This window comes from Micropterus salmoides, unplaced genomic scaffold, assembly GCF_014851395.1.
Source record: "Micropterus salmoides isolate LMB-PRFRI ecotype aquatic unplaced genomic scaffold, ASM1485139v1 Ms_hic_scaffold_17, whole genome shotgun sequence".
In the NCBI taxonomy this organism is placed as follows: Eukaryota; Metazoa; Chordata; class Actinopteri; order Centrarchiformes; family Centrarchidae; genus Micropterus; species Micropterus salmoides.
Window position 1 is genome coordinate 6,132,317 of NW_024040817.1, and position 26,888 is coordinate 6,159,204.

Sequence of the window (26,888 nt, forward strand, 5' to 3'; positions counted from 1 at the left end):
TCCTTACAGACGATCAGCTGTCCGAGGTCTCCTGAGGGTCTGTGCTAAGCTAGGCTCATAGTCTTTCCATAAATGCCTTGCATGAAACGTGAAGGGGACAGAAAAAGAAGTGATGTCCACATCAACGGAGATTCATCCAGAAAAGGTCACCAGGTCTTCAGATTATGGACTGAATCAATGACCAGGATCAGAAAGAGCCCGCAGGAGCTCAAAACCATCAGCCCATCAGCCCGACTGATCCTAAGATAAGACTTGAACTCTGCTCCTGGAGCAGCTGGTGGTGCTGCCAGCGGTGTGTCGTGTTCCCCTTCCCGTCTCCTGCGTGTCTGTACACCTCTCGCCCTCAAACAGTGCCGGAGCAGGCGCCCTGCGTTTGTCTCTTTCATCACAGCAGATGTTCTTAACAAAAGACACAGACCTGTGAGTTTCTGCTCAGCTCAACGTCTATTTCACATTAAAAAACTAAAACTAAAATAAATAGCTTGTCAAATTAATTTGTATTTAATCAAAAGTATATTTTAGGGGTAAGATGCCCCCCCCCCGGTGTGAAATCACTTTAATATGTGTAAAGAGGATTACAGACCTGTGTTGTGGAAGTAAACCTGCCTGATGTTATCAGCTTTCCTTTAGTTTATGTCTCAGACTTTTAAACAGTGAAGCTGCTGGAGCTTCATCAGCAGAACGTCTGAGGTCAAATATGCGCAGGCCAGCTGGAAATGTGAGCTTCTAACCTCAGAATTTACCTCAGACTTGCTGCTTGGCTCACGGGTCTGGCCAGAGTCTCAACAACATCAGCTTAGAAGGGGCACAGCGCCCGGGGGGGTGGGGGGGGCGCCTGACCCCAAACATACTAATCTAGCATTTTACTACTTTAACCACAAACTATAAAAATCTTTCTCTCTAAACAAACTTCTCTTCAGGCTCCCCTTAATGTAAATATACATATAAAGTGAACACAGCTGATTTTAACGGACCAAAAAGTGAGATGAACTCCGGTCAGAGCGGCTTTGATCAGATAATTTAAATAATTGTGATGAATCAGAGGAAATGTTCAGTTCAGTGAGACGAGCGGCAGCCAGAAGAAATACCGTGGGGGGCGTCTGACCCCGTGTCAGCCTACAGATCGCTGGCGCTATAATCTCTGATTGGACTGACAGGACAGCTGATTCAGTGGTTGCCTAGCAACATCAAAACCCGCAGTGCACTGCTCTTTTCCAAATTCAACCGAAAAGCCGCCGCTGTGCGCCTCAGGATTAACTCCTGATATTAAGAAATCCTAAAGAGCCGGCAGGGAGGACAGAAACCCTACAGGGACGGCGTCCTAGTGAGGTCCGCGATGGACATCTGGAGTGGGTACTGAAGGAGAACAAAGACTAATGGGAGTCGAGTCTGCGGCAGATCCACTTCCTGGGGCACATGAGACCTGACCTGGTCAGAGCCTAAAGTCATTCCAGGACTCTACAGCGGGATGACCACGCTGTCCTGGAAAACCTGGAAAACAGTTGACCTACACTCACCTAAAGGATTATTAGGAACACCAGACTAATACTGTGTTTGACCCCCTTTGGCCTTCAGAACTGCCTTAATTCTACGTGGCATTGATTCAACAAGGTGCTGAAAGCATTCTTTAGAAATGTTGGCCCATATTGATGGATAGCATCTTGCAGTTGATGGAGATTTATGGGATGCACATCCAGGGCACGAAGCTCCCGTTCCACCACATCCCAAAGATGCTCTATTGGGTTGAGATCTGGTGACTGTGGGGGCCACTTTAGTACAGTGAACTCATTGTCATGTTTGAAATGATTGGAGCTTTGTGACACGGTGCATTATCCTGCTGGAAGTAGCCATCAGAGGATGGGTACATGGTGGCCATAAAGGGATGGACATGGTCAGAAACAATGCTCAGGTAGGCCGTGGCATTTAAACCATGCCCAATTGGCACTAAGGGGCCTAAAGTGTGCCAAGAAAAACATCCCCCACACCGTTACACCACCACCACCAGCCTGCACAGTGGTAACAAGGCATGATGGATCCATGTTCTCATTCTGTTTACGCCAAATTCTGACTCTACCATCTGAATGTCTCAACAGAAATCGAGACTCATCAGACCAGGCGACATTTTTCCAGTCTTCAACTGTCCAATTTTGGTGAGCTCTTGCAAATTGTAGCCTCTTTTTCCTATTTGTAGTGGAGATGAGTGGCACCCGGTGGGGTCTTCTGCTGTTGTAGCCCATCCGCCTCAAGGTTGTGCGTGAAAATCCCAGTAACTGAGCAGATTGTGAAACACTCAGACCGGTCCGTCTGGCACCAACAACCATGCCGCGCTCAAAACTGCTTAAATCACCTTTCTTTCCCATTCTGACATTCAGTTTGGAGTTCAGGAGATTGTCTTGACCAGGACCACACCCCTAAATGCATTGAAGCAACTGCCATGTGATTGGTTGATTAGATAATTGCATTAATGAGAAATTGAACAGGTGTTCCTAATAATCCTTTAGGTGAGTGTATTTTCCAGTCACAGGAAAAGTCCTGGAAAGTCTTGTGTTGCCTGGGAAATGATTTTAACTTGATGCTGCGGCTGCTCGGTTATGTTGCAGCAGCGTTGTGAACGCACCCTGGAGTCAGCAGGTGTTTGAATAATGGGAGCTAAATATTATGCTGCGTTCCAGACCGGTCTGAACTGGGAAATGTGCGACCTCAAAGCGTTCCACGTGCAAGCCGCCAAATGTAAACAGCAAACATGGCTGAGCGTGAAAGACTTGTGTTTCTTTCTGCACAGTTGAACCCTCAGCAGAAGCTGGAGGCTGTTTCCACATCTTTTCACATTTCTGGGCGTTTCCAACATTTTCCTGAGCAACATTTGGGCAGAGAAGATGATTCAGAGACTGCCAACATATTTCTCCATCGGTTTACGTGCAGAACAAGTTTCACTATTTGATCCTAGCCTGTTTTATTTGCCTTTTAGTTCATGGTTTTTACACCGTGAGCTTCACAGAGCTGCCGTTGTTGTGTTTCGAGGGACAAATTTTTTCTCCAAGTTCACAAGTAGGAAATCCGACTTCAGGTGGCGTTCATGGTACTTTTTCTGGTTGGAGGTTGGAAATTTCCCAGTTCTGAGTCGCCTGGCGCGCAGCATCGCTCCCTGCTGGCCGGTCCCTCCTATCAGGTTTAGAACAGTTTCTTCTCAACTTGTTTCAAATGGTTGAATAAAGTTAAATTTGTTCACCGTGTTCGGTTAGGGTTAGGGGTTCGGTTAGTTTGTTTAGGTCGACCTGGCGCCATGTTTTGCCAGCCACATTTGTTAAGATTTAAAATGATTTGTTATATTCGTTAAATTAAATTACCTTTGTTAATTTCATGGCGTGGTTTCCTCTGTTTGCTGCGGCCTCTGAGCCAGGCCATCACACCCGGTAAGAAGTGAACCACCGTCGTGGTGCTGAAAACCCAGCAGGGTTAACCCTGAAGTTACCTGGATAAGCCCAGATCCTGCTTCGTGGTGCAGCCGTGTCGTTCCTGATGATTTCTCTTCCTTCGGTCCGAGGGTCCTCCGTCATGTCACTCTCTGTCTGCTGACTTCTCTTCACTTCTCTCATCCTGCAGCCTGCTGCTGTTTTCATTATGCTGCTGCCTTCAAAATAAAAGCGCAGAAGCTAGATCACATGAAGGACGTGTATTTGATATTATTTTTTATAAAAGTAATATTCTGTTTGAAATAAATAAACTGATTCATTGCAGTTTCAGTTTTGTGTGAGAGGAATTAAAAGGCCTGTCCCAAATAAAGGCCGGGTCAGTTTTAGCAAATAAAAGCCCGGCTGTTAATCAGAGTTTCACAGTAAATGCAAAAACAGTTTTTTCAGTGTATCAGCGACCGTCGGTTTACCACGGGCTTTATGTGTCATGGCCTTCACAATGAGCAGTAACCTGGACACAGAGGGGCCATTAGGGAGTTCCTGGGGGTCTTTTTGTTAATTATTGATCGTTGTTGTTCTATATTGTTATAATTTAGATAAAGATCAGATAAAAACTTTAAACATAATCCAAGCTGACACAGTTAGAGACCCCTGAAATGTTTGAACTCATTGAAAGGCAACAAAGCAAAGTTCTTATCTGTGAATTTACATTTGTGAATATGAAATTTGGCCATAATAATAAGGAGATTAATCAAGTACACACAAGTTTTACGTTATTTTCTGGGAAACCAAACATTCTCCCAAAACAAAGCAAAACTTTCAGAGATATTTTCTGAAATAAAATCACTTCATCATTTTTCCCAGAAAGATTTCACAATAGGACAAAAACAACAGTTTCTGGACAGCCACCAATATCTTTCCTAAATCTGAACTTAATATAGTTTTTAGCTGAATAGAATTTATGTACTAATTTAAAGGAAATGAGTGTATAAAATGGGAAAATATAAAAGTTTAACTTGCAGAGCTGATTCTGCTTTTCCCTCCTCTAAAAGTAGATCTGGGTTCTTTAGAGATCAGAAGGTGATCTTTGTTACTACCTCTTCTGGATTTGGATTTTATACCACCAGATTTTCTTAAAAGCTTTCCAACCTCGAATTTTAATTTAATTTTTTTTGGACCAAGAAAAAGAAATCAGGGATGTGAGCTATTTTTTAACTTCGTCAGAGCTCTTGAGTTTCCAGCTCTGACTGAGCAGCGACACTTTTAACTTCACGTGTATCCTGGTGATCCGTAAGAGGAGTGGGTCGTATTTCCACATCAGTAAGATCTTTATTAACGTTCTCGGACACAAACCAAAGATCCTTGACTGACCAGAGCCTGTTTCATTACTCCAAGTCTGTCAGCTGCTGTTAGGATATTTCTTTCTCCAAACACCTACAAGCCTGAAGTTCTCTGCAAAGGTTTTGGTTCCGTTTGGTTGACCAGAGTTGTGCGTTTTCTGCCCAGCAGGTGGCGCTGATGTGACGTCACGCAGACCCACCTGTGATTTGACCACTTTTCAAAAGGTTCGTTTGACTTGATGCGTATCGTGATGCATGCTGGCTTTTTTGGGGGGGGCGGGGGACTTAAAATAAGGGATGCTGGTTAGAAATTGTGTCCGGCTTTCGCCGGCGCTGCAAAACGTCACCATGTCACATGACATTAAAACCTCGCGGGAGCAAGACGGCTGCAGGCGCCGAGTCCATTTGTCTTTACAAATGCCGCGAGACCAGTCATTGATCTCAGCTCACAGTCAGCTCACGCAGGTAGGATGTGTCCCCGCCCCTGCGGTCACCTGCAGCTCACGTTAGACCATCAAGTCGGCGGAAGTCATGTTTCATTCATCCCGAAGAGCTGACGGACTTTTATTGTGAAGGAATGTTTGTATGCTGTGATCTTAGACCTGATCCTAAATCAGCAGATAGCAGCCCCCCCCAGCTGATCTTTGTTGTGCGTAACACGTCACCCCGCCCCCTCAGCCTGTGCAGGATTTAATGCCCTCCTCCTCCTCCTCCTCCTCCGCTCCTCCATTATTACTGTGAAGAACCGAGGACGGCAGCGGGTCACCACGACAGCAGCAGGCCGAGCAGGAGGGCCGGACCGCCGGGGAGGACCGGAGGATGAGCGCCGGGACGAAGCTGAAACCCGGAGGAGGCGACATGACGGCGGACTAAGCAGGCAGGAGGCGGGAGGAGGTGCAGATAACCAGGAGCAGGAGCTTCATCATCACCACCATCATCATCATGTGTTAATGTGCTAACGGGCCTCCGTCCTTCTCTTCCAGCGGCTCACAGTCAGGATGTCCGCGCCGCCCGCCGGACCCGGACCCGGGCCGGAGCTGCCGGACCTGAGCCACCTGACGGAGGAGGAGCGGAGCATCATCCTGTCGGTGATGGAGAGGCAGAAGAAGGAGGAGGAGAAGGAACAGAGCATGCTCAAGTAAGGAGGGGCGGGGCTCTGCGGATCATTGATTATTGATCAGTGCTGATCAGCTGCTGCTGGGCGATGACGGGGTTTCCGCGTCAACTCATACAAAATAAAAGCACAGCGCCTCCAAAATAAAATCCAGCTCAGCTGCAGCAAAGAGAGGCTAAAGAGAAAAACATAGTGTTGACGTCACGTTAAAGGGAAGGTGACCTCTGACCTCTGACCTCCTGTCACTCGTCTGAACAACACCAGTCTGTGGCGGTCAGCGCTGTGAGTGAGTCACTGCGGAGGTCGTCCAGCCTTTATTGTGACTGCTGTCAGGAGGAGGAGGAGTCAGGAGGTCGTCCAGCCTTTATTGTGACTGCTGTCAGGAGGAGGAGGAGTCAGGAGGTCGTCCAGCCTTTATTGTGACTGCTGTCAGGAGGAGGAGGAGTCAGGAGGTCGTCCAACCTTTATTGTGACTGCTGTCAGGAGGAGGAGGAGTCAGGAGGTCGTCCAGCCTTTATTGTGACTGCTGTCAGGAGGAGGAGGAGTCAGGAGGTCGTCCAGCCTTTATTGTGACTGCTGTCAGGAGGAGGAGGAGTCAGGAGGTCGTCCAGCCTTTATTGTGACTGCTTAAGGCTGCGCTCCGTAACGAGAGGCTGCACGCTGCAGTCAGGAGGAGGAGTGAAGAGGAGGAGGAGTGAGGAGGAGGAGTCAGGTGGAGGAGTGAAGAGGAGGAGGAGTGAGGAGGAGGAGTCAGGTGGAGGAGTGAAGAGGAGGAGTCAGGTGGAGGAGTGAAGAGGAGGAGGAGTCAGGAGGAGGAGTCAGGAGGAGGAGGAGTGAGGAGGAGGAGTGAGGAGGAGGAGGAGGAGGAGTGAGGAGGAGGAGTGAGGAGGAGGAGGAGTGAGGAGGAGGAGGAGTCAGGCGGAGGAGTGAAGAGGAGGAGTCGGGAGGAGGAGTCAGGAGGAGGAGTGAAGAGGAGGAGTCGGGAGGAGGAGTCAGGAGGAGGAGTGAGGAGGAGGAGTGAAGAGGAGGAGGAGTGAAGAGGAGGAGGAGTGAGGAGGAGGAGTCAGGCGGAGGAGTGAAGAGGAGGAGGAGTGAGGAGGAGGAGAAGTGAGGAGGAGGAGTCAGGTGGAGGAGGAGTGAAGAGGAGGAGTCGGCAGGAGGAGTCAGGCGGAGGAGTGAAGAGGAGGAGTCGGGAGGAGGAGTCAGGAGGAGGAGTGAGGAGGAGGAGTGAAGAGGAGGAGGAGTGAGGAGGAGGAGTCAGGCGGAGGAGTGAAGAGGAGGAGGAGTGAGGAGGAGGAGTGAAGAGGAGGAGTCGGCAGGAGGAGTCAGGCGGAGGAGTGAAGAGGAGGAGTCGGGAGGAGGAGTCAGGTGGAGGAGTGAAGAGGAGGAGGAGTCAGGAGGAGGAGAAGTGAGGATGCTTTTATCGATCGTGGGAAATTTTAGCAGCGGCGGTCGTGATTCAGCAGCGCCACATAGAGGAAACGCTGAGCTGTGTGTCACTGATGTTGCTGGTTTCAGAAGCAGCAGCTGATCTGAGTCCCCCCCCCGTCTCTCTGCCCCCCCCCGTCTCTCTGCCCCCCCACCTGCCCTGTCTCTCTGCCCCCCCACAGGAAGTTACATCAGCAGTTTGAGCTCTATAAGGACCAGGTGAAGAAGTTGGGGGAGGAGCCTCAGGCGGCTCAGACGGCGAGGGCGGAGTCTCCCACCTGCTGCGTCTGCCGCAAGACCAAGTTTGCCAACGGCTGCGGCCGAACCTGCTGCTACTGTCAGAGCCGCTTCTGCGCCCGCTGCGGGGGGCGTGTCCCTCTGAGAGCCAATAAGGTCAGTGACAGCATGTCTTTAACACCCGGACACATTCAATCGATAACATTTGGAAAGTCTAAAAGAGCCACAGGAAGTTAGTGGTGTGCTGGCAGGAAGTTAGAGGAGAGCTGACAGGAAGCTAGCGGAGAGCTGGCAGGAAGTTAGCGGAGAGCTGGCAGGAAGTTAGCGGAGACCTGGCAGGAAGTTAGTGGTGTGCTGGCAGGAAGTTAGCGGAGAGCTGGCAGGAAGTTAGTGGTGTGCTGGCAAGAAGTTAGCGGTGTGCTGGCAGGAAGTTAGTGGAGAGCTGGCAGGAAGTTAGGGGTGTGCTGGCAGGAAGTTAGCGGTGTGCTGGCAGGAAGTTAGCGGAGACCTGGCAGGAAGTTAGCGGTGTGCTGGCAGGAAGTTAGCGGTGTGCTGGCAGGAAGTTAGCGGCGTGCTGGCAGGAAATTAGGGGAGAGCTGGCAGGAAGTTAGCGGTGTGCTGGCAGGAAGTTAGTGGAGAGCTGGCAGGAAGTTAGTGGAGAGCTGGCAGGAAGTTAGTGGTGTGCTGGCAGGAAGTTAGCGGTGTGCTGGCAGGAAGTTAGTGGTGTGCTGGCAGGAAGTTAGCGGTGTGCTGGCAGGAAGTTAGTGGTGTGCTGGCAGGAAGTTAGGGGAGAGCTGGCAGGAAGTTAGTGGTGTGCTGGCAGGAAGTTAGCGGCGTGCTAACAGGAAGTTTGCCGGCTCAGAGGGGAGGTGTGTTGAGTCACCGCAGTACAATCCAGCGCCCCCTCTCTGATTCTGATTGGCTCTCACCTTCTCACACCAGTGAGTTTTGTAAAAATCAGCAGCTTAGCTGTGCTCTGCGGTGATTGGCTGTCAGATTAGAGACAAAACCCTCAGGAGGAGAGTTTCCAGGCCCAAAACAGTCGATCTGCATCGTCTTTAGGACTAAACGTTGAACTGTTGCCGGTGTTCTGATGATCTTGCTGCCTTGCTGAAAAACGCTACCATAGCGCTAATTGATAGACTCGACTCTACTCGGCCCTGCTCCGTTTTCCATTGCAGATAGAACCCAGAGATAGTACGTAGCTGGTCGTCATAGCGACGCCACAAACACGTAATGTTCAGTGCGACACACACACCAGCGATCCACACAGCTTTCTCTTTTTTAAGTTAAAACGTTTGAACCTTCCTCAGAATGTAAAGACAGATAAGCGGTATGAAAAGCTTCCAGCTGTGTTTTCCTCTGCCGTTGTTGCTGCAGCGGTCTGTGTGACGGCGGGAGCAGAGGGCTCTGTGAGCGGGCGGCCGGCCGGCCTCATGCGCTCCTCCCGCGGGTCGCAGCAGGCTTCAACCCGCCGCCACAACTCCGGAAATATTCAAGCATGTTTTTGTTCCCCCATCACTTCTCGTAAAACTGTCAATATCCGAAATCTACACAGCTGATTTCACCTCAAGACTTCTCAGAAGTGGATTTAGTGATGAAATAACGTGTGAAAACTGTAAAATATAAAACTTCCTGTTGCCTCTGTCTGGTGCAGCAATGATGATGCAGTGAATAGTGACGATTCTCTCTGACCAATCAGCAGTCTGTCGTGTTTTCATGTTACATTTTAGTTTCCCTCAGCTCGCTTCTAACCTCGATGAAGGTGAGGTGATTGCCGCTTGGCGAGCTTTATGACGCGTTTTCATTGTGACGTCACAAGTAAAGGAAGTGAAGGGCTGGACTACAAACGAGCTGTTTTCAGTTCAGAGCAGAGTTTTCTGTGGGAGATGGGAACTCACTTTGGGCTTTTTCACTTTGCAAACCTGTTACATGCACAAAAAAGAGAAATAACTCAATAAAGGAGAGGGAAAAGGCAAAAAGCAGAATACCAACTCTTTAAACATTGAAATGTGTATTGTAACAGGCAGTATATTAACTTACTGAGAGAAAACGGGTAGTTCTGTGTAAAATCAGACGTTCAGCACCCCCATATCAGATTGACAGTCGAATCAGGCTCCGGCCATCAAAGCATCCAATCTTCAACTATTCAGGGTCAGGCCTAGTAGTTTCTACATTTTCCCACGTTCCTCAGAAGTCCTGAACGCATCATCAGCATTTCAGTTTCAGAGAAACAAGTTTTTTCTTCTTTAATGTTCAAAATTGAAAACTTCTGTTTTTCTGTGTGTTTTATTCAGTAATGGATGAAGTACTCAGAGCCTTCAGTAAAAGTACTAATACCTCACTGTGAAAATACTCTATTACAAGTAAAAGTACTGCATTGAAAATGTTACTAAAGTAAAAGTATGTGAGTATAAACAGGAAAATGTGCTTAAAGTATTCAAAGTAAAAGTACTCTCTGTCCTGTTACATCTCAGATTAGTATTATTCCTCATCATTCATGTAAAGCAGGATTTTCCTGCTGTAGTTTGAGGTTGAACTTCTTAGTATCAGACTGCAGCTGATGATTATTTTCACTCTGGATTAATCAGTGGATTATTTTTAATCGATTGGAAACCTTGTGAAAATAGTGAGACATGTTGTCCCAGAGCCCAAAGAGACTCCTTCACAGCATCAGTTTAAACTCAGAATGATTCAAATCTTCACATCAGATGTTTTTACCTGATGGACCAGCTGATTTAATTTAGAACTAAGCTTCATATTTTATAAACTCTTCATGTGTGAAGTAACTGAAGCTGTCAGATATGATGGAGTAGAAGGAGAAAATACTCAAGCAAAGTACCATACTTCTAATGTGTACTCAGTACCTGACCCTCGATGGTGTATCAGTGATCAGGTGCATCTGTGTTCCAGGTGATGTGGGTCTGCAACGTCTGCAGGAGGAAGCAAGAGATCCTCACTCAGTCGGGGGGGCTTTACTCCAGCAGCTCACATGGGGATCCTCACCCGCCAACGCAGGGGCCACCGGGCGTCACAGGGCCTCTGAGCAACGGAGCCACTGAGCGGTCAGTAGAACCCAGGAGAACCCAGACACACGAACAAGTCACATCATCAGTTTGGAGCTTTCTGCCACATCTCATGAGCTTCATCAGCAGATGGACTTGTTGTCACGGAAACTGAGCAAATACTTATAGTTCCATACATCCATCCATCCATCAATCGTCAAACTGCTTATCCTGCGTACAGGGTCGTGTGGGGCTGGAGCCAATCCCAGCTGAAAGGCGAAAGGCGGGGTACACCCTGGACAGGTCGCCAGTCCATCGCAGGATTATAGTTATTGATTATTAATAAAATTAATCAGCTCTGGATCTTAATTGCAGAATCATTATTTACAGTTTCAGTCTGATTAAGTAGTTAGATGTTTGTGACAGCCCCCCCCCCCGCTGTAATCAGATTAACAGTTTGATAATCCTGCAGCTCAGAGAGGCTTAACGCTAGGCTAACACACAGGCTAACACACAGGCTAACAACACAGGCTAATACACAGGCTAACACACAGGCTAATACACAGCCTAATACACAGGTGATCAACACAGGCTAACACACAGGCTAATACACAGCCTAATACACAGGTGATCAACACAGGCTAACACACAGGCTAATACACAGGCTAATACACAGGCGATCAACACAGGCTAACACACAGGCTAATACACAGGCGGTCAACACTGGCTAACACACAGGCTAATACACAGGCTAATACATAGGCTAACAACACAGGCTAACACACAGGCTAATACACAGGCTAACACACAGGCTACCAACACAGGCTAACACACAGGCTAACAACACAGGCTAACACACAGGCTAATACACAGGTGATCAACACAGGCTAACACACAGGCTAATACATAGGCTAATACACAGGCGATCAACACAGGCTAACACAAAGGCGATCAACACAGGCTAACAACACAGGCTAACACACAGGCTAACACACAGGCTAATACACAGGTGATCAACACAGGCTAACACACAGGCTAACACAAAGGCTAATACACAGGCTAATACACAGGCTAACACACAGGCTAATACACAGGCGATCAACACAGGCTAACACAAAGGCTAACACACAGGCTAATACACAGGCTAATACACAGGCTAACACACAGGCTAACACACAGGCTAATACACAGGCTAATACACAGGCTAATACACAGGCTAATACACAGGCAAACAACACAGGCTAACAACGTAGGCTAACAACGTAGGCTAATACACAGGCGAACAACACAGGTCAGCAACACAGGCTAACATACAGGCTAACACACAGGCTAATACACAGGCTAATACACAGGCTAACACACAGGCTAACAACACAGGCTAACACATGCTAACACAAAGGCAGGCTAACAAAACACATATGTTCAAAACACAACGAACAACACAGGTCAGCAACACAGGCTAACATACAGGCTAACACACAGGCTAATACACAGGCTAATACACAGGCTAACACACAGGCTAACAACACAGGCTAACACAAAGGCTAATACACAGGCTAACAACACAGGCTAACACACAGGCTAACACACAGGCTAACAACACAGGCTAACACAAAGGCTAATACACAGGCTAACAACACAGGCTAACACACAGGCTAATACACATGTGATCAACACAGGCTAACACACAGGGTAACACACAGGCTAATACACAGGCTAACACACAGGCTAATACATAGGCGATTAACACAGGCAAACAACACAGGCTAACAACGTAGGCTAACAACGTAGGCTAATACACAGGCGAACAACACAGGTCAGCAACACAGGCTAACATACAGGCTAACACACAGGCTAATACACAGGCTAACACACAGGGTAACACACAGGCTAATACACAGGCTAACACACAGGCTAATACATAGGCGATCAACACAGGCAAACAACACAGGCTAACAACGTAGGCTAACAACGTAGGCTAATACACAGGCGAACAACACAGGTCAGCAACACAGGCTAACATACAGGCTAACACACAGGCTAATACACAGGCTAATACACAGGCTAACACACAGGCTAACAACACAGGCTAACACATGCTAACACAAAGGCAGGCTAACAAAACACATATGTTCAAAACACACATAGGCTAACAACACAGGCTAACACACAGGTTAACAACACAGGTTAACAACACAGGCCATCAACACAGGCTAACACACAGGCTAACACACAGGCTACACATACACATGTGATCAACACAGGCTAACACACAGGCTAACACACAGGCGATCAACACAGGCTAACAACACAGGCTAACACATGCTAACACAAAGGCAGGCTAACAAAACACATATGTTCAAAACACACATAGGCTAACAACACAGGCTAACACACAGGTTAACAACACAGGTTAACAACACAGGCCATCAACAGAGGCTAACACACAGGCTAACACACAGGCTACACATACACATGTGATCAACACAGGCTAACACACAGGCTAACACACAGGCTAACACACAGGCGATCAACACAGGCTAACACAAAGGCTAATACACAGGCTACCAACACAGGCTAACACACAGGCTAACACACGGGCTAACACACGGGCTAACACACGGGCTAACACACGGGCTAACACACAGGCTAACAACACAGGCTAACACATGCTAACACAAAGGCAGGCTAACAAAACACATATGTTCAAAACACACATAGGCTAACAACACAGGCTAACAACACAGGCTAACACACAGGCTAACACACAGGCTAATACACAGGCTAATACATAGGCGATCAACACAGGCAAACAACACAGGCTAATACACAGGCTAATACACAGGCTAACACACAGGCTAAGAACACAGTCTAACACACGCTAACACAAAGGCAGGCTAACAAAACACATATGTTCAAAACACACATAGGCTAACAACACAGGCTAACACACAGGTTAACAACACAGGCCATCAACACAGGCTAACATACAGGCTAACACACAGGCTAATACACAGGCTAATACACAGGCTAACACACAGGCTAAGAACACAGGCTAACACACGCTAACACAAAGGCAGGCTAACAAAACACATATGTTCAAAACACACATAGGCTAACAACACAGGCTAACACACAGGCTAATACACAGGTTAATACACAGGCTAACAACACAGGCTAACACACAGGTTAACAACACAGGCCATCAACACAGGCTAACACACAGGCTAACACACAGGCTAACACGTAGGCTAACAACACAGGCTAAGACACAGGCTAATAACATAGGCTAACAACACAGGCTAACATGCTAACACAAAGGCAGGTTAAAACATGCTAACAAAACACATTTGTTAAAAACACACACAGGCTAACAAAACAGGCTAACAAAACAGGCTATCATACAGGCTAACGCACAGGCTAACCCACATGTTAACACACAGCCAGGCTAAAACATAATAACAACACACACATGCTAAAAACACACAGGCTAACACATACCACAGGCCAACATGCTAACACAAAGGCAGGTTAAAACATGCTAACAAAACACATTTGTTAAAAACACACACAGGCTAACAAAACAGGCTAACAAAACAGGCTATCATACAGGCTAACGCACAGGCTAACCCACATGTTAACACACAGCCAGGCTAAAACATAATAACAACACACACATGCTAAAAACACACAGGCTAACACATACTAACAAACAGCCAGGCTAACACAGGCAAACAACACACGGGGAGGGTGATGTAATGCCCGGTGTGGGCGGGGCTAATGAGAGGGAGCAGGGGAGGGGCCTGATCCACCGTGGGCGGGGCTTCAGTTATGATCCAGATTCCAGTTCTAAACCTGCTGACTGTGTCGGTGTGTGTTTAGAGGAGGCTGGAGGTTGATGTGAAGCTTCAAACATTCGACAGACAAACTGTAAGAAACTCTTCTTTCTGTTGAATACTTGATGTTATCATTTATACTACCTAAATTACTAATACTCATGTTTTATGTGTTTAAGTACGTACAGCAGCCTGACTACAGTGTAATTTCACATCAAATTTACCCTTTACATGTCGGTGTGTCTTCTAACCAAGTATTTAATAAGAAATGTCGCCTCATCAGATTAAAGGACCAGTTTTCTTTACAAACTAACTGTCAGGATGTTCCGTCGCTGTTCAGGTTGGAGATGAACACCTCTTTACTCTCAGCTGGACAGGGAGGCTGGAAGAAAATAACGATACGATGTTTTCACCAAATAGTGTTGAAAATGTTTCTGAAGGAAAAACATGGCGAGTTCTAACAAGGAAATATCTAAATCAGTAGAATAATTTAGGTCTGAAGTGGGCCAGGAGAAGAACTCAGGTTCCCCATGTTCCCCAGGTCCCTCAGGTCCCTGAAGTTCTTCAGGTTCCTTAGATTCTCAGGTCCTCAGGTTCCTCAGGTACTTCAGGTTCCTTAGGTTCTGGGTTTGCTGTAATTTTCAATTCAATTCAATTTTATTTATATAGCGCCAAATCACAACAACAGTTATCTCACAGCGCTTTTCATAAAGAGCAGGTCTAGACCGTACTCTATGATGCTATTTACAGAAGCCCAACAGTTCCCACCAAGAGCAGCACTAGGAGACAGAGGCAAGGAAAAACTTCCTTTAAGAGGCAGAAACCTCGAGCAGAACCATGGCTCAGGGTGGGCGGCCATCTGCCTCCACCGGTTGGGGTGAAGGAGAGAGAGAGAGAGAGAGGGGGAGAGAGAGAGAGAGAGAGGGAGAGAGAGGGGGAGAGTAACAGCAAGAAAGAGAGGGGGGGAGAGAGAGAGAGAGAGAGAGAGATGATATATGGGACTGATTGTTCTTATGTTGTATATATGATGCTTTGGCAATGTTGTTGTTACATTCATGCAATAAAGCTAATTTGAATTGAATTGAATTAAGAGAGGGCAAGAGAGAGAGGGCGAGAGAGAGAGAAAGAGAGAGGGCAAGAGAGGAACAGAGAGAAAAAGAGAGGGAGGGAGGGAGAGAGAGAGAGGGAGGGAGGCAGCCTACACAATATCCACACAGAGGTACAGACAGTAAAGGTGATGTTGCTATAGACTAAATGAAAAATGGTACAGATATTTATAGTAGTGTTAATGATAACAATCGTAATGTTAATGATTATAATAATAATAATAACAACAGGACTAGTAACAATAGTCGTTGCAGCAGAGGGTGTCGAGCAGGAACACGGAGGCAGCAGGTGACCCGCAACCACAGATCCAGACTCCACAGCTCCAGAGCCAGAAAACCTGCAGGAAGTGATAGGAGGAGAGAGGAGAGGGACGAGAAAGCACAAGACTACCAGAAAGGGGAGAAGTTGAGTTAGTAACATGCAATAATGGGATGAGGTTGCATACAGAGGGAGAGAAAGTAGAGGAGAGAGGAGCTCAGTGCATCATGGGAAATCCCCCTGGCAGTCTAGGCCTATAGCAGCATAACTAAGGGATGGTTCAGGACTCACCTGAGCCAGCCCTAACTATAAGCTTTATCAAAGAGGAAAGTCTTAAGCCTACTCTTAAATGTGGAGATGGTGTCTGCCTCCTGAACCCTAACTGGAACCTGGTTCCACAGGAGAGGAGCTTGATAGCTGAACGCTCTGGCTCCTAGTCTACTTTTGGAGACTCTAGGAACCACAAGTAACCCTGCATTCTGGGAGCGCAGTGCTCTGGTGGGGTAGTAAGGTACTATGAGCTCTTTAAGATAAGATGGTGCCTGACCATTAAGAGCTTTGTAGGTAAGAAGAATGATTTTAAATTCTATTCTGGATTTTACTGGAAGCCAATGCAAAGAAGCTAAAACAGGAGAAATGTGATCTCTTTTCCTGGTTCCTGTCAGAACACGTGCTGCAGCATTCTGGATCAGCTGAAGAGTCTTAATGGACTTTTTCGAGCAGCCTGATAATAAGGAATTGCAGTAATCCAGCCTAGAAGTAACAAATGCATGGACTAGTTTTTCTGCATCATTTTTAGACAGGATGTTCCTGATTTTCCCAATATTACGTAGGTGAAAAAAGGCGGTCCTTGAAATTTGCTTAATGTGAGACTTCAACGACATGTCCTGATCAAAGATAACTCCAAGATTCCTCACAGTGGTGCTGGAGGCCAAGGTGATGCCATCCAGGGAAACTATATCTTTAGATAATGCGTCACGGAGGTGCTTAGGCCCCAGAGCAATAACTTCAGTTTTATCTGAGTTTAACATTAGAAAATTACAGGTCATCCAGGTTTTAACATCCTGTAGGCACATTTGAAGTTTAGCTAACTGATGAGTTTCATCTGGTTTGATCGATAGATATAACTGAGTATCATCTGCATAACAATGAAAGCTTATGGAATATTTCCTGATAATATTGCCTAAAGGAAGCATATATAAAGTGAAGAGGATTGGTCCGAGGACAGATCCTTGAGGAACTCCATGACTAACTTTGGCATGCATGGAGGACTCATCGTTAACATGTACAAACTGAAATCGATCTGATAAATAGGACTTAAACCAGCTTAGAGCGGTTCCTTTAATGCCAATGAAATATTCCAGTCTCTGCAATAGGATCTGATGGTCAATGGTATCAAATGCAGCACTAAGATCTAATAAAACCAGTACAGAGACAAGTCCTTTGTCTGATGCAATAAGGAGGTCGTTAGTAATTTTCACCAGTGCTGTCTCTGTGCTATGATGAGCTCTAAATCCTGACTGAAAATCCTCAAATAAACTATTGCTCTGTAGAAAGTCACACAGCTGTTTAGCAACTGCTTTCTGCAGAACCTTAGAGAGAAATGGAAGGTTAGATATAGGTCTATAGTTGGCTAAAACATCCGGATCAAGTTTGGGCTTTTTCAGAAGAGGTTTAATTACAGCTACTTTAAAGTACTGTGGTACATAGCCTGTTGATAAAGATAGATTGATCATATCTAGTATAGAAGTGCTGACTAAGGATAAAACTTCTTTAAGCAGCCTAGTCGGGATGGGGTCTAAGAGGCAGGTTGATGGGTTAGATGAAGAAATTATTGAAGTTAGTTGGTAAAGACTGAGGGAAGCAAAACAGTCTAAACATATGTCTGGTTCTACAGCTGTTTCAAAGGTTCCTGAGTTTAGAGATACGTTGGTGCCAGTTGAGGGCAGGTCTTGGTGAATTTTGTTTCTAATAGCTAGAATTTTATCATTAAAGAAGCTCATGAAGTCGTAACTACTGAGAGCTGTAATGTGGTCAAAGCTCACAGACTCCTCCCCCTCCATTCTGATTAGTCTGTTCTGTGTGATTGACAGGAAGCTGAGCCCCTCGGGGTCGTATTACGATGGCGGGGGGGGCAGGATGCCCCGCTCGCCCTCAGATCATGGTCCACATCTCCGCTCTCACTCACCACATGGCTACCATGGTGATGGGGAGGAGGAGCTGCGGAGCCGGAGGCGACCAATCAGAGATGGACGAGGCCGCTGGCACTCACAGGTGAGTCTGACAGGACAGGTGAGGATCTGTGTCCTCATTATCATCTTTTAAATCAATATCAGATTATCAATGAACTGCTCAGACTGCCTGCAGGGGGCACTGCAGGACTGATAATATGGTCTGTAAGGATGGTCTCTGTGTCCTCTCATGATCCAGGACCACCCTCTGGACCAAGTTCAGGACGAGCGTGAGCGGCGGCGGCGGCAGGAGGAGGAGTTTCTGGCTCGTTACCGTAGCGACCCGAACCTGGCTCGTTACCCGGTGAAGCCGCAGCCGAGCGAGGAGGCCATGAGGATGCTGGCTCACGTTGGCAGGGTCCGCCACCAGCGCCGCCACAGCGACGTCTCCTTGGCCACCTCCGAGCCTGACCACCTGACCCTGAGACACACAGGTAGGGACACGCCCAACCACCTGACCCCGAGAGACACAGGTAGGGACACGCCCCACCACCTGACCCCGAGAGACACAGGTAGGGACACGCCCAACCACCTGACCCCGAGAGACACAGGTAGGGACACGCCCCACCACCTGACCCCGAGAGACACAGGTAGGGACACGCCTGACCACCTGACCCCGAGACACACAGGTAGGGACACGCCCCACCACCTGACCCCGAGAGACACAGGTAGGGACACGCCTGACCACCTGACCCCGAGAGACACAGGTAGGGACACGCCCCACCACCTGACCCCGAGAGACACAGGTAGGGACACGCCTGACCACCTGACCCCGAGACACACAGGTAGGGACACGCCCCACCACCTGACCCCGAGAGACACAGGTAGGGACACGCCTGACCACCTGACCCCGAGAGACACAGGTAGGGACACGCCCCACCACCTGACCCCGAGAGACACAGGTAGGGACACGCCTTACCACCTGACCCCGAGAGACACAGGTAGGGACATGTCGACCACCTGACCCCGAGAGACACAGGTAGGGACATGTCGACCACCTGACCCCGAGACACACAGGTAAGAACACGCCAGTCTGACCTTGAAGGCTCGAGGACGCCCAATCTGACTCCTGTTTCCCTCTCAGCTCTCCGTAAGAACCGACTTCAGGGATTAGTCGGATCTGGAGGTCAGAGGTCGTTCTCTGTAGAACGGGCAGCCAATCACATCAGCCCCACCTCTCCCCGCCGCAGCCCGTTACCTCAGCAACACCTGGACCCGAGCTCCGCCCTCAAGAGGAAGCCGGCCTATGCGAGCACAGCGCAGAGGGCGTGGAGGATGGGGAAGATGCATGTGATTGGTAGCTTCAGCAGCTCAGAGGAGGATCTAGTGACCACGCCCGAGTACAACAGCTGCGACGAGCCTGACAGTGAGTGGCTACATGCTAACTGCTTGCAACATCAAGCTAGGTGGCTACATGCTAATAAGTAAATGAGGCTTTGGATGAAAGCGCTATATAAAAGCAAATGGGGCTTAGACGGCTACATGCTAGCTACATGCTAACTGCTAGCTAGATGAGGCTAGGTGGCTACATGCTAACAGCAGTGTCAAAGAGCTTTAGTAGTGTATAATGGATTAAAAGAACAACAGGTGCAGGTCTGCAGGAAGTCATGGCTCACTAGCTTTTTTCCTGGAGCTTTTGACCACACCCCATTGGCCTTCTTTAGAGATTATAACTTGCTCGGTTGTCACGTGACACTGTGTCTCAGAGCCTACATTATTATTTATTATTCCCATTGGGAAGCAACTCAGCTGTTTTTATTCTCCAGCAGTAAAAGACAGAAATAAAACTTTTAAATGTTGACCTTTTATTTTTATACGACATCATGACAACATTTATCAAAGGTTAGTTTACTAACCTTATTATGGAAATATTTCATAGATTATATACAAAAGTCAGAAGTGTATTAAAGCAGTGACTTTACATTAAATAGAATATGAAGGGTTCTTTGTTGACAGAGAGGAAAGAGGGAGAGCAGAGTGACAGTGGAGACATGTAATGAGCTCAGTGTGATAATCTGCTTACAGCAGCTTCATCAGAGGGTTCCTGCTAGAACAACGTACTCGTGTTGTGAACATGTTCTTTCTCATATCTGCTGCGGTGAATATGACTGTATCACTACATCCCAGCCCCGACCACACTGCACATTTAAAGTGTGACGATCCAACTCTTACCTGTAAAATATGTTAAATAACACTGAGCCGCAGGAAGAGCAGGTGACCTGATATCCTGCTCACAGCAGTAAAGTTAAATAGGAGAGAGCCACTCAGGCCTCTTCATTAAGAGGTTTTAACACTGAGCTTTACTCCAGCGGGGTGTGCTGTTTAAATAAAGACAGAACATTTTAATCTGTGCATCATTTCTTCATGAACAGTTCACCAAACTAATAACAGATCATTTTGGCTGCCTAGGGCTGGGCACAAAACAGTAAAGATAATTATCACAATATAATTTTCCTCACTAACATCAATATTTTGTTAATAAATGTTTTAATTCATTTGAATAATGGACGAATCAGCACTTAATTTTTCTATCAAGATATTAATGTTGAGGAAAAGAGATTTTACTAATCATATTTGTTAAAAACAGATTTTATCAGAACAGTTCTGAATGTTCTGACTCAGGTTTGTTTACTGATCCACTGTTTGTTCTGACCAGAAAGTTTAAAACCACATTAACTTTCACTCAGGAGCAAAAATCAGAATTTAAACCTGGAAGAAATAAAGATTTGACTTTTATCCTGATAATTATTGATATCTAATGATGTCAATGATGACATTTTTGGCCGTGTCGCCCTGCTGACAACTGTCACTGAGCTGCTTTAGTACTGAAGACATGTTGGAGGGTTCTCAGGTTCTGAAGTGTTCCGGTTCCTGTACGTAGTGAGTTCCACTGTGTAGGTTCATCGCCAGGCGTACCTGCTGCATGTTTATCAAGTGAAAGACACAAGGCTGCACAAGTCAGAAACTTTTTTATTAAAATCAATATTTATCAGTTCTGGTTTTAAAACGTAATAAAGAATGGACGATACACAGGTTCTCTCCTGTTCCGTTCAGTTCTGTTTTAACACAATATCTCACTTCACTGTTCCTTGTTGGTCCAGACCAACTCTGTGACACTATTTACCCAACAGTTTCATGTTCCGTATGGTTCTGTTAGTGGTTTGAAGATGAGGAAGGTGAAATAAATTGCAATGGTACGGTTCTTGTTGTGGGAAAAGATCCCAGCGGGCGTAAAGAGGTTCCTCCATCTGTTGTTATGGTTACCCATACAGCTCATGTTCTACATGGTACTTTGCTCGTGCTCTTAAATCTCTAGTTGATATGTTCCTACGGGTTCTCCTCTGCTTCTCTCTCCCATACGGTTCTGCCACAGTTTCATAAGGTTCTGTTTCTGTTCTATGTGGCTCTTCTGTAGTTCTATAGAGTTTAATGTCCCAGGTTCTGCATGGTTCTAATAGTCATGTGTCTGCCTTTGCTACTGTTCTAAAAGCTGTGGTCTTTACAGTTTCTCTGGGGGTTCTGTCATTTTTTTTTAATAAGGTTCCTTATTTAGATTAAAGGGTAATGTTATGGTTCTGGTGCTCTGTGTGGTTCCACAACTGTTCTCCATGGTTCTGTTGTTCTGTGGTGCTCTACTGTTGTTGCTGTGGGTTCTGTCACATGTTCCAAAGGATTCGGCACATGTTCTTTATGATTCTCCTGATGTTCAGGTCCTGTTCTATTGTGTACAGCCTTTCTATGATGTTCTTCTACTGTTCTTTAAGGTTCTTCTGTTGTTTCTGTAGGTTCTGTCACATGTTCCAAAGGATTCAGCACATGTTCTTTATGGTTCTCCCGATGTTCAGGTCATGTTCTGTTGTGTACAGCCTTTCTTCTATGAGGTTCTTCTGCTGTTGCTTGGGGTTCTGCCAGTGTTCTAATGAGGTGTTTTATGATATCCATCTGGTGTCTTGTGAGGTTCTTCTTGTGTTCCCCTGGGTTCTATTCCTGAGGCTTCTGTCACTGTTCTTTAGGGTTCTACAGGTCTGCAGGTCCTCTGTCAGGAAATCAGACGTCATGCTGGCAAGGTAATCTCCTGGCTGCGTGTCATTGGGCCAGAAGTCACCTGGTCAGAGATTATGAGCTCTGATTGGCTCACAGGGTTGTTGGCCCCTCCTCCTGGGTCTGCAGGTGACTGAGCAGCTCAGAGTCTCAGCTGCTGCCTTCCTGAAGACACTGGGAGAGAAACCAGAACCAAGAGACTGTTCAACAGAGCCTCAAACCGGACTGACCCGTGCCTGGAGAAGCCTGGAGGGTCCTGGAGGGTCCTGGAGATCCCGTCTGATAATCAGTTCCAGAGCAGAACAGAACCTGCTGCTCTGGAGCTGCCGGGTCTCTGAATCCCCGTCTCTCCTGCCGCCTAAGTGGATTAAAAGAGGAGAGTGTGGATTACCGGCCTCCTGGAGTCACTGTGGGGAGACCAGAATAGAAACACCTGTTGACCAGTCAGACGGCAGCATGTCTGCACACCTGACAGCTGAACGCCACCACACCTGCTGGATTCCTTTGTGATCATCTCTGCGGTGAGAAGGAAGCTAGCTTTCAAGCTAACAATGAAACCCTGACAGACAGAACGATGGGCTCGGTGTTCTGATAATCTCATTACAGAGGAATGAACTGCTCTGCAGCCTGCAGGCAGAGTTCAGGGCAAATCTCACACAGTAGTGAGGAGGACTGGAGGAGAGCTTCAGGTCCTCCTCCTCCTCCTCTTCCTCCTTGTTCTTCATGGCGTTCAGACAGACATGTGAGTACAGTTGTGTGGATGTGTGTGAGTTTCAGACCCACCTGCAGGTTCAGACCTCTGCAGGTTCAGACCTCTGCAGGTTCAGACCTCTGCAGGTTCAGACCTCTGCAGGTTCAGACCTCTGCAGGTGAGTACAGTTGTGTGGATGTGTGTGAGATTCAGACCCACCTGCAGGTTCAGACCTCTTCAGGTTCAGACCTCTGCAGGTCCAGGCCCCTGCAGGTTCAGACCTCTTCAGGTTCAGACCTCTGCAGGTCCAGGACCCTGCAGGTTTGGACCTCTGCAGGTTCAGACCTCTGCAGGTCCAGGCCCCTGCATGTTCAGACCTCTTCAGGTTCAGACCTCTGCAGGTCCAGGACCCTGCAGGTTCAGACCTCTGCAGGTTCAGACCTCTGCAGGTCCAGGACCCTGCAGGTTCAGACCTCTTCAGGTTCAGACCTCTGCAGGTCCAGGCCCCTGCAGGTTCAGACCTCTTCAGGTTCAGACCTCTGCAGGTCCAGGACCCTGCAGGTTTGGACCTCTGCAATTTCAGACCTCTGCAGGTCCAGGCCCCTGCAGGTTCGGACCTCTTCAGGTTCAGACCTCTGCAGGTCCAGGACCCTGCAGGTTCAGACCTCTGCAGGTCCAGGCTCCTGCAGGTTCAGACCTCTGCAGGTTCAGACCTCTGCAGGTTCAGGACCCTGCAGGTTTGGACCTCTGCAGGTTCAGACCGCTATAGGTCCAGGACCCTACAGGTTCAGACCTCTGCAGGTCCAGGACCCTGCAGGTTCAGACCTCTGCAGGTTCAGACCTCTGCAGGTTCAGGACCCTGCAGGTTCAGCCCTCTGCAGGTTCAGACCTCTGCAGGTTCAGGACTCTGCAGGTTCAGTCCTCTGCAGGTTCAGACCTCTGCAGGTTCAGGACCCTGCAGGTTCAGTCCTCTGCAGGTTCAGACCTCTGCAGGTCAACTGTGAGAGCCGAGCTACAGGAGGTGGATCTAACACGGGGTGAGGCCCAGCAGCTAGCACAGGGTTTAGATCGGCAAATAAGTCTGGCATCGGGCCAAATGTTTTTCAAGTCAGTAGGCGGCGGGCCAGTTCAGCTCAGTCAGCAGTGCTCAGGAGTCCCGGTCCAAGGGTTGTGAGTTCAGTTGCTGCTGGGATTATTTTCTGACTGTGAAGAGATCATTTACATGTTCACCGTTAAGCATGTGCAGGAGCGTGTTCCTCCCGGCGATCGGCCCACGTCAGCCTGTGGAGCTTATTTTCATTTCCCCAGCACCTCCATCAGAGGAACTTCCTGCGTTTCTCATTCAGGGGAATCCGACCTGACGTTTTCTGTCACTTTGTTTTTACAGAGGTGTATCAAGCAAGCCAGAGACTCTTTAGAACTTCCTTCAGAACTTTTCAAAGTAAAAGCTCTCAATTCAACACGACACAAAGTAGTGCTGCAAAGACGTTCTCATGCTTTTATTTTGTAGGCTCAATCACTTAAGAGGAAGTGATTATGTGAGTAACTTTTGCAGTCATGACTCAGAACTGTTTCAGCACCAGCCGCTATAATGTTTTGTTTTTTTTGCCGCTATCGAAGTAATCGGGCCGCGGGCCGGGTATTTTTGCTGGCCGGCCAGCTTTGGCCCATGAGCCACCTATTTCTTTCACACAACGTTTCAGTTCTGCATTCTGCAATTAAAAAATTTCTCCTGCGAATCGTGTGGATCGGCTCTAGTCTTGATTTTAGGCTTCTGTTGTTGGATTTCATGAGTGTTGGAAACAGATGTTCATGTTTCGTTCTGTAGGCCAGTAAACCAGATCAGCAGAAGCCGGTTCAGTTAATCAGTGCTTGACCTCTGACCTCTGCTCTGTCTGGCTGCTAGGAGACATGGACAGCCAATGGTGGGATCATGGTTCCTGGCACGGCGAGCCTCCACCCATGTCTATGGTAGGACTAAGCCACGCCCCTTATTCCATCCATCATCTAACCCTAGCTCCCTGCCTCCCCCCTCTCCTGCCTCCATCAACTCTCTGCCTCCCCCTCTCCTGCCTCCATCAACTCTCTGCCTCCCCCTCACCTGCCTCCATCACTTGTCTGCCTCCCCCCTTACCTGTCTGCCTCCCCCCTCACCTGCCTACCTCCCTCCTCTCTGTCTGCCTCTCCCCTCACCTGTTTTCCTCCCCCCTCAATTGTCTGCCTCCCCCTCACTTCCCTGCCTCTCCCCCACCTGTTTTCCTCCCCCTCATCTGTCTGCCTCCCTCTCACCTGCCTCATCACCTGTCTGCCTCCCCCCTCATCTGTCTGCCTCCCCCCTCATCTGTCTGCCTCCCCCCTCACCTGCCTACCTCCCTCCTCTCTGTCTGCCTCTCCCCTCACCTGTTTTCATCCTCCCTCAATTGTCTGCCTCCCCCTCACTTCCCTGCCTCTCCCCCCACCTGTTTTCCTCCCCCCTCACCTGCCTCATCACCTGTCTGCCTCCCCCCTCATCTGTCTGCCTCCCCCTCACCTGCCTACCTCCCTCCTCTCTGTCTGCCTCTCCCCTCACCTGTTTTCCTCCCCCCTCAATTGTCTGCCTCCCCCTCACTTCCCTGCCTCTCCCCTCACCTGTTTTCCTCCCCCCTCATCTGTCTGCCTCCCCCTCACCTGCCTGCCTCCCCCTCACCTGCATCCCTCTACTGTCTGCCTTCCCCCTCACCTGTTGCCTCCCCCCTCACCTCCCTGCCTCCCCCTCACCTATTTGCCTCCCCCCTCACTACCCTACCTCCCCCCTCACCTGTCTGCCTCCCCCCTCACCTGCATCCATCACCTGCCTGCCTCCCCCTTACCTGCCTGCTTCCCCCCTCAACTGTCTGCATCCCCCCTCACTTGTCTGCCTCCCCCTCACCTGCCTGCCTCCCCCTCACCTGCCTGCCTCCCCCCTCACCTGCCTACCTCCCTTCTCTTCTATCTGCTTTCTCCTCACCTGTTTTCCTCCCCCCTCAATTGTCTGCCTCCCCCTCACTTCCCTGCTTCCCCCTCATCTGCCTGCCTCCCCCTCACCTGCATCCCTCTACTGTCTGCCTTCCCCCTCACCTGTTTGTCTCCTCCCTGCCTCCCCCCTCACCTGTTTGCCTCCCCCCCTTACTACCCTGCCTCCCCCCTCACCTGTCTGCCTCCCCCCTCACCTGCATCCATCACCTGCCTACCTCCCTCTTACCTGCCTGCCTCCCCCTCACCTGCATCCCTCTACTGTCTGCCTTCCCCCTCACCTGTTTGCCTCCTCCCTGCCTCCCCCCTCACCTGTTTGCCTCCCCCCTCACCTGTCTGCCTCCCCCCTCACCTGCATCCCCCTCATCTGTTTTCCTCCCCCCTCACTTGTCTGCCTCCCCCTCACCTGCATCCATCACCTGTCTGCCTCCCCCTCACCTGCATCCATCACCTGTCTGCCTCCCCCTCACCTGTTTTCCTCCCCCCTCACTTGTCTGCCTCCCCCTCATTTGCCTGCCTCCCCCTCACCTGTTTGCCTCCCCCCTCCCCTTCTTCCTCCCCCCTCACTTGTCTGCCTCCCCCTCACCTGCCTGTCTCCCCCCTGACCTGCCTGACTCCCCCTCAACTGCCTCCATCAACTGTCTGCCTCCCCCCTCACTTGCCTGCCTCCCCCTCTCCTGCCTGCCTTCCCCTCATCTGTTTTCCTCCCCCCACTTGTCTGCCTCCCCCTCACTTGCCTGCCTCCCCCTCACCTGCGTCCATCACCTCTCTGCCTGCCCCTCACCTGTTTTCCTCCCCCCTCACTTGTCTGCCTCCCCCTCCCCTTCTCCCTCCCCCCTCACCTGTCTGCCTCTCCCCTCACTTGCTTGCCTCCCCCTCACCTGCATCCATCACCTGTCTGCCTCCCCTCACCTGTTTTCCTCCCCCCTCACTTGTCTGCCTCCCCTCACCTGCATCCATCACCTGTCTTCCTCCCCCTCACCTGTTTTCTTTCCCCCTCACTTGTCTGCCTCCCCCTCATTGCCTGCCTCCCCCTCACCTGTTTGCCTCCCCCTCTCCTTCTCCCTCCCCCCTCACTTGTCTGCCTCCCCCCTCACCTGTCTGCCTCCCCTCTTAATCTTTTGCTTTTTCTTTCTTGTAATGTTTCACTGTGAGGACTTCCACCGGGTTCTACATGCCATGTAGCACCACAGCCG

General features: G+C 48.8%; 1 protein-coding gene and 1 long non-coding RNA gene across 13 annotated transcripts in view; one reads left to right on the top strand and one right to left on the bottom strand.

Moving 5' to 3' along the window:
* Positions 1-84: 84 nt before the first annotated feature.
* On the bottom strand, positions 85-10,517 carry LOC119906965. Its single transcript, XR_005445061.1, has 3 exons — positions 10,400-10,517; positions 3,348-3,631; positions 85-399 (listed from the first exon to the last, which is right to left on the bottom strand). It is a non-coding gene; the product is annotated as an uncharacterized LOC119906965 (long non-coding RNA).
* The window catches only part of LOC119906953 (regulating synaptic membrane exocytosis protein 2-like), a 110,043-nt gene continuing 88,228 nt past the window's right edge, over positions 5,074-26,888 (top strand). For 5 of the 12 annotated variants that reach the window (XM_038724431.1, XM_038724429.1, XM_038724425.1 and 2 more), the window contains exons 1-8: positions 5,075-5,647; positions 5,737-5,891; positions 7,478-7,688; positions 10,446-10,597; positions 17,832-18,012; positions 18,169-18,403; positions 19,054-19,335; positions 24,608-24,672. In XM_038724431.1, coding sequence (XP_038580359.1) covers positions 5,752-5,891; positions 7,478-7,688; positions 10,446-10,597; positions 17,832-18,012; positions 18,169-18,403; positions 19,054-19,335; positions 24,608-24,672 — 1,266 coding nt within the window. In that variant the 5' untranslated portion in view covers positions 5,075-5,647; positions 5,737-5,751. Of the gene's footprint in view, positions 5,892-7,477; positions 7,689-10,445; positions 10,598-17,831; positions 18,013-18,168; positions 18,404-19,053; positions 19,336-24,607; positions 24,673-26,888 lie in introns of all 12 variants that reach the window. The other 7 variants (XM_038724432.1, XM_038724433.1, XM_038724434.1 and 4 more) reach the window with 4 other exon arrangements.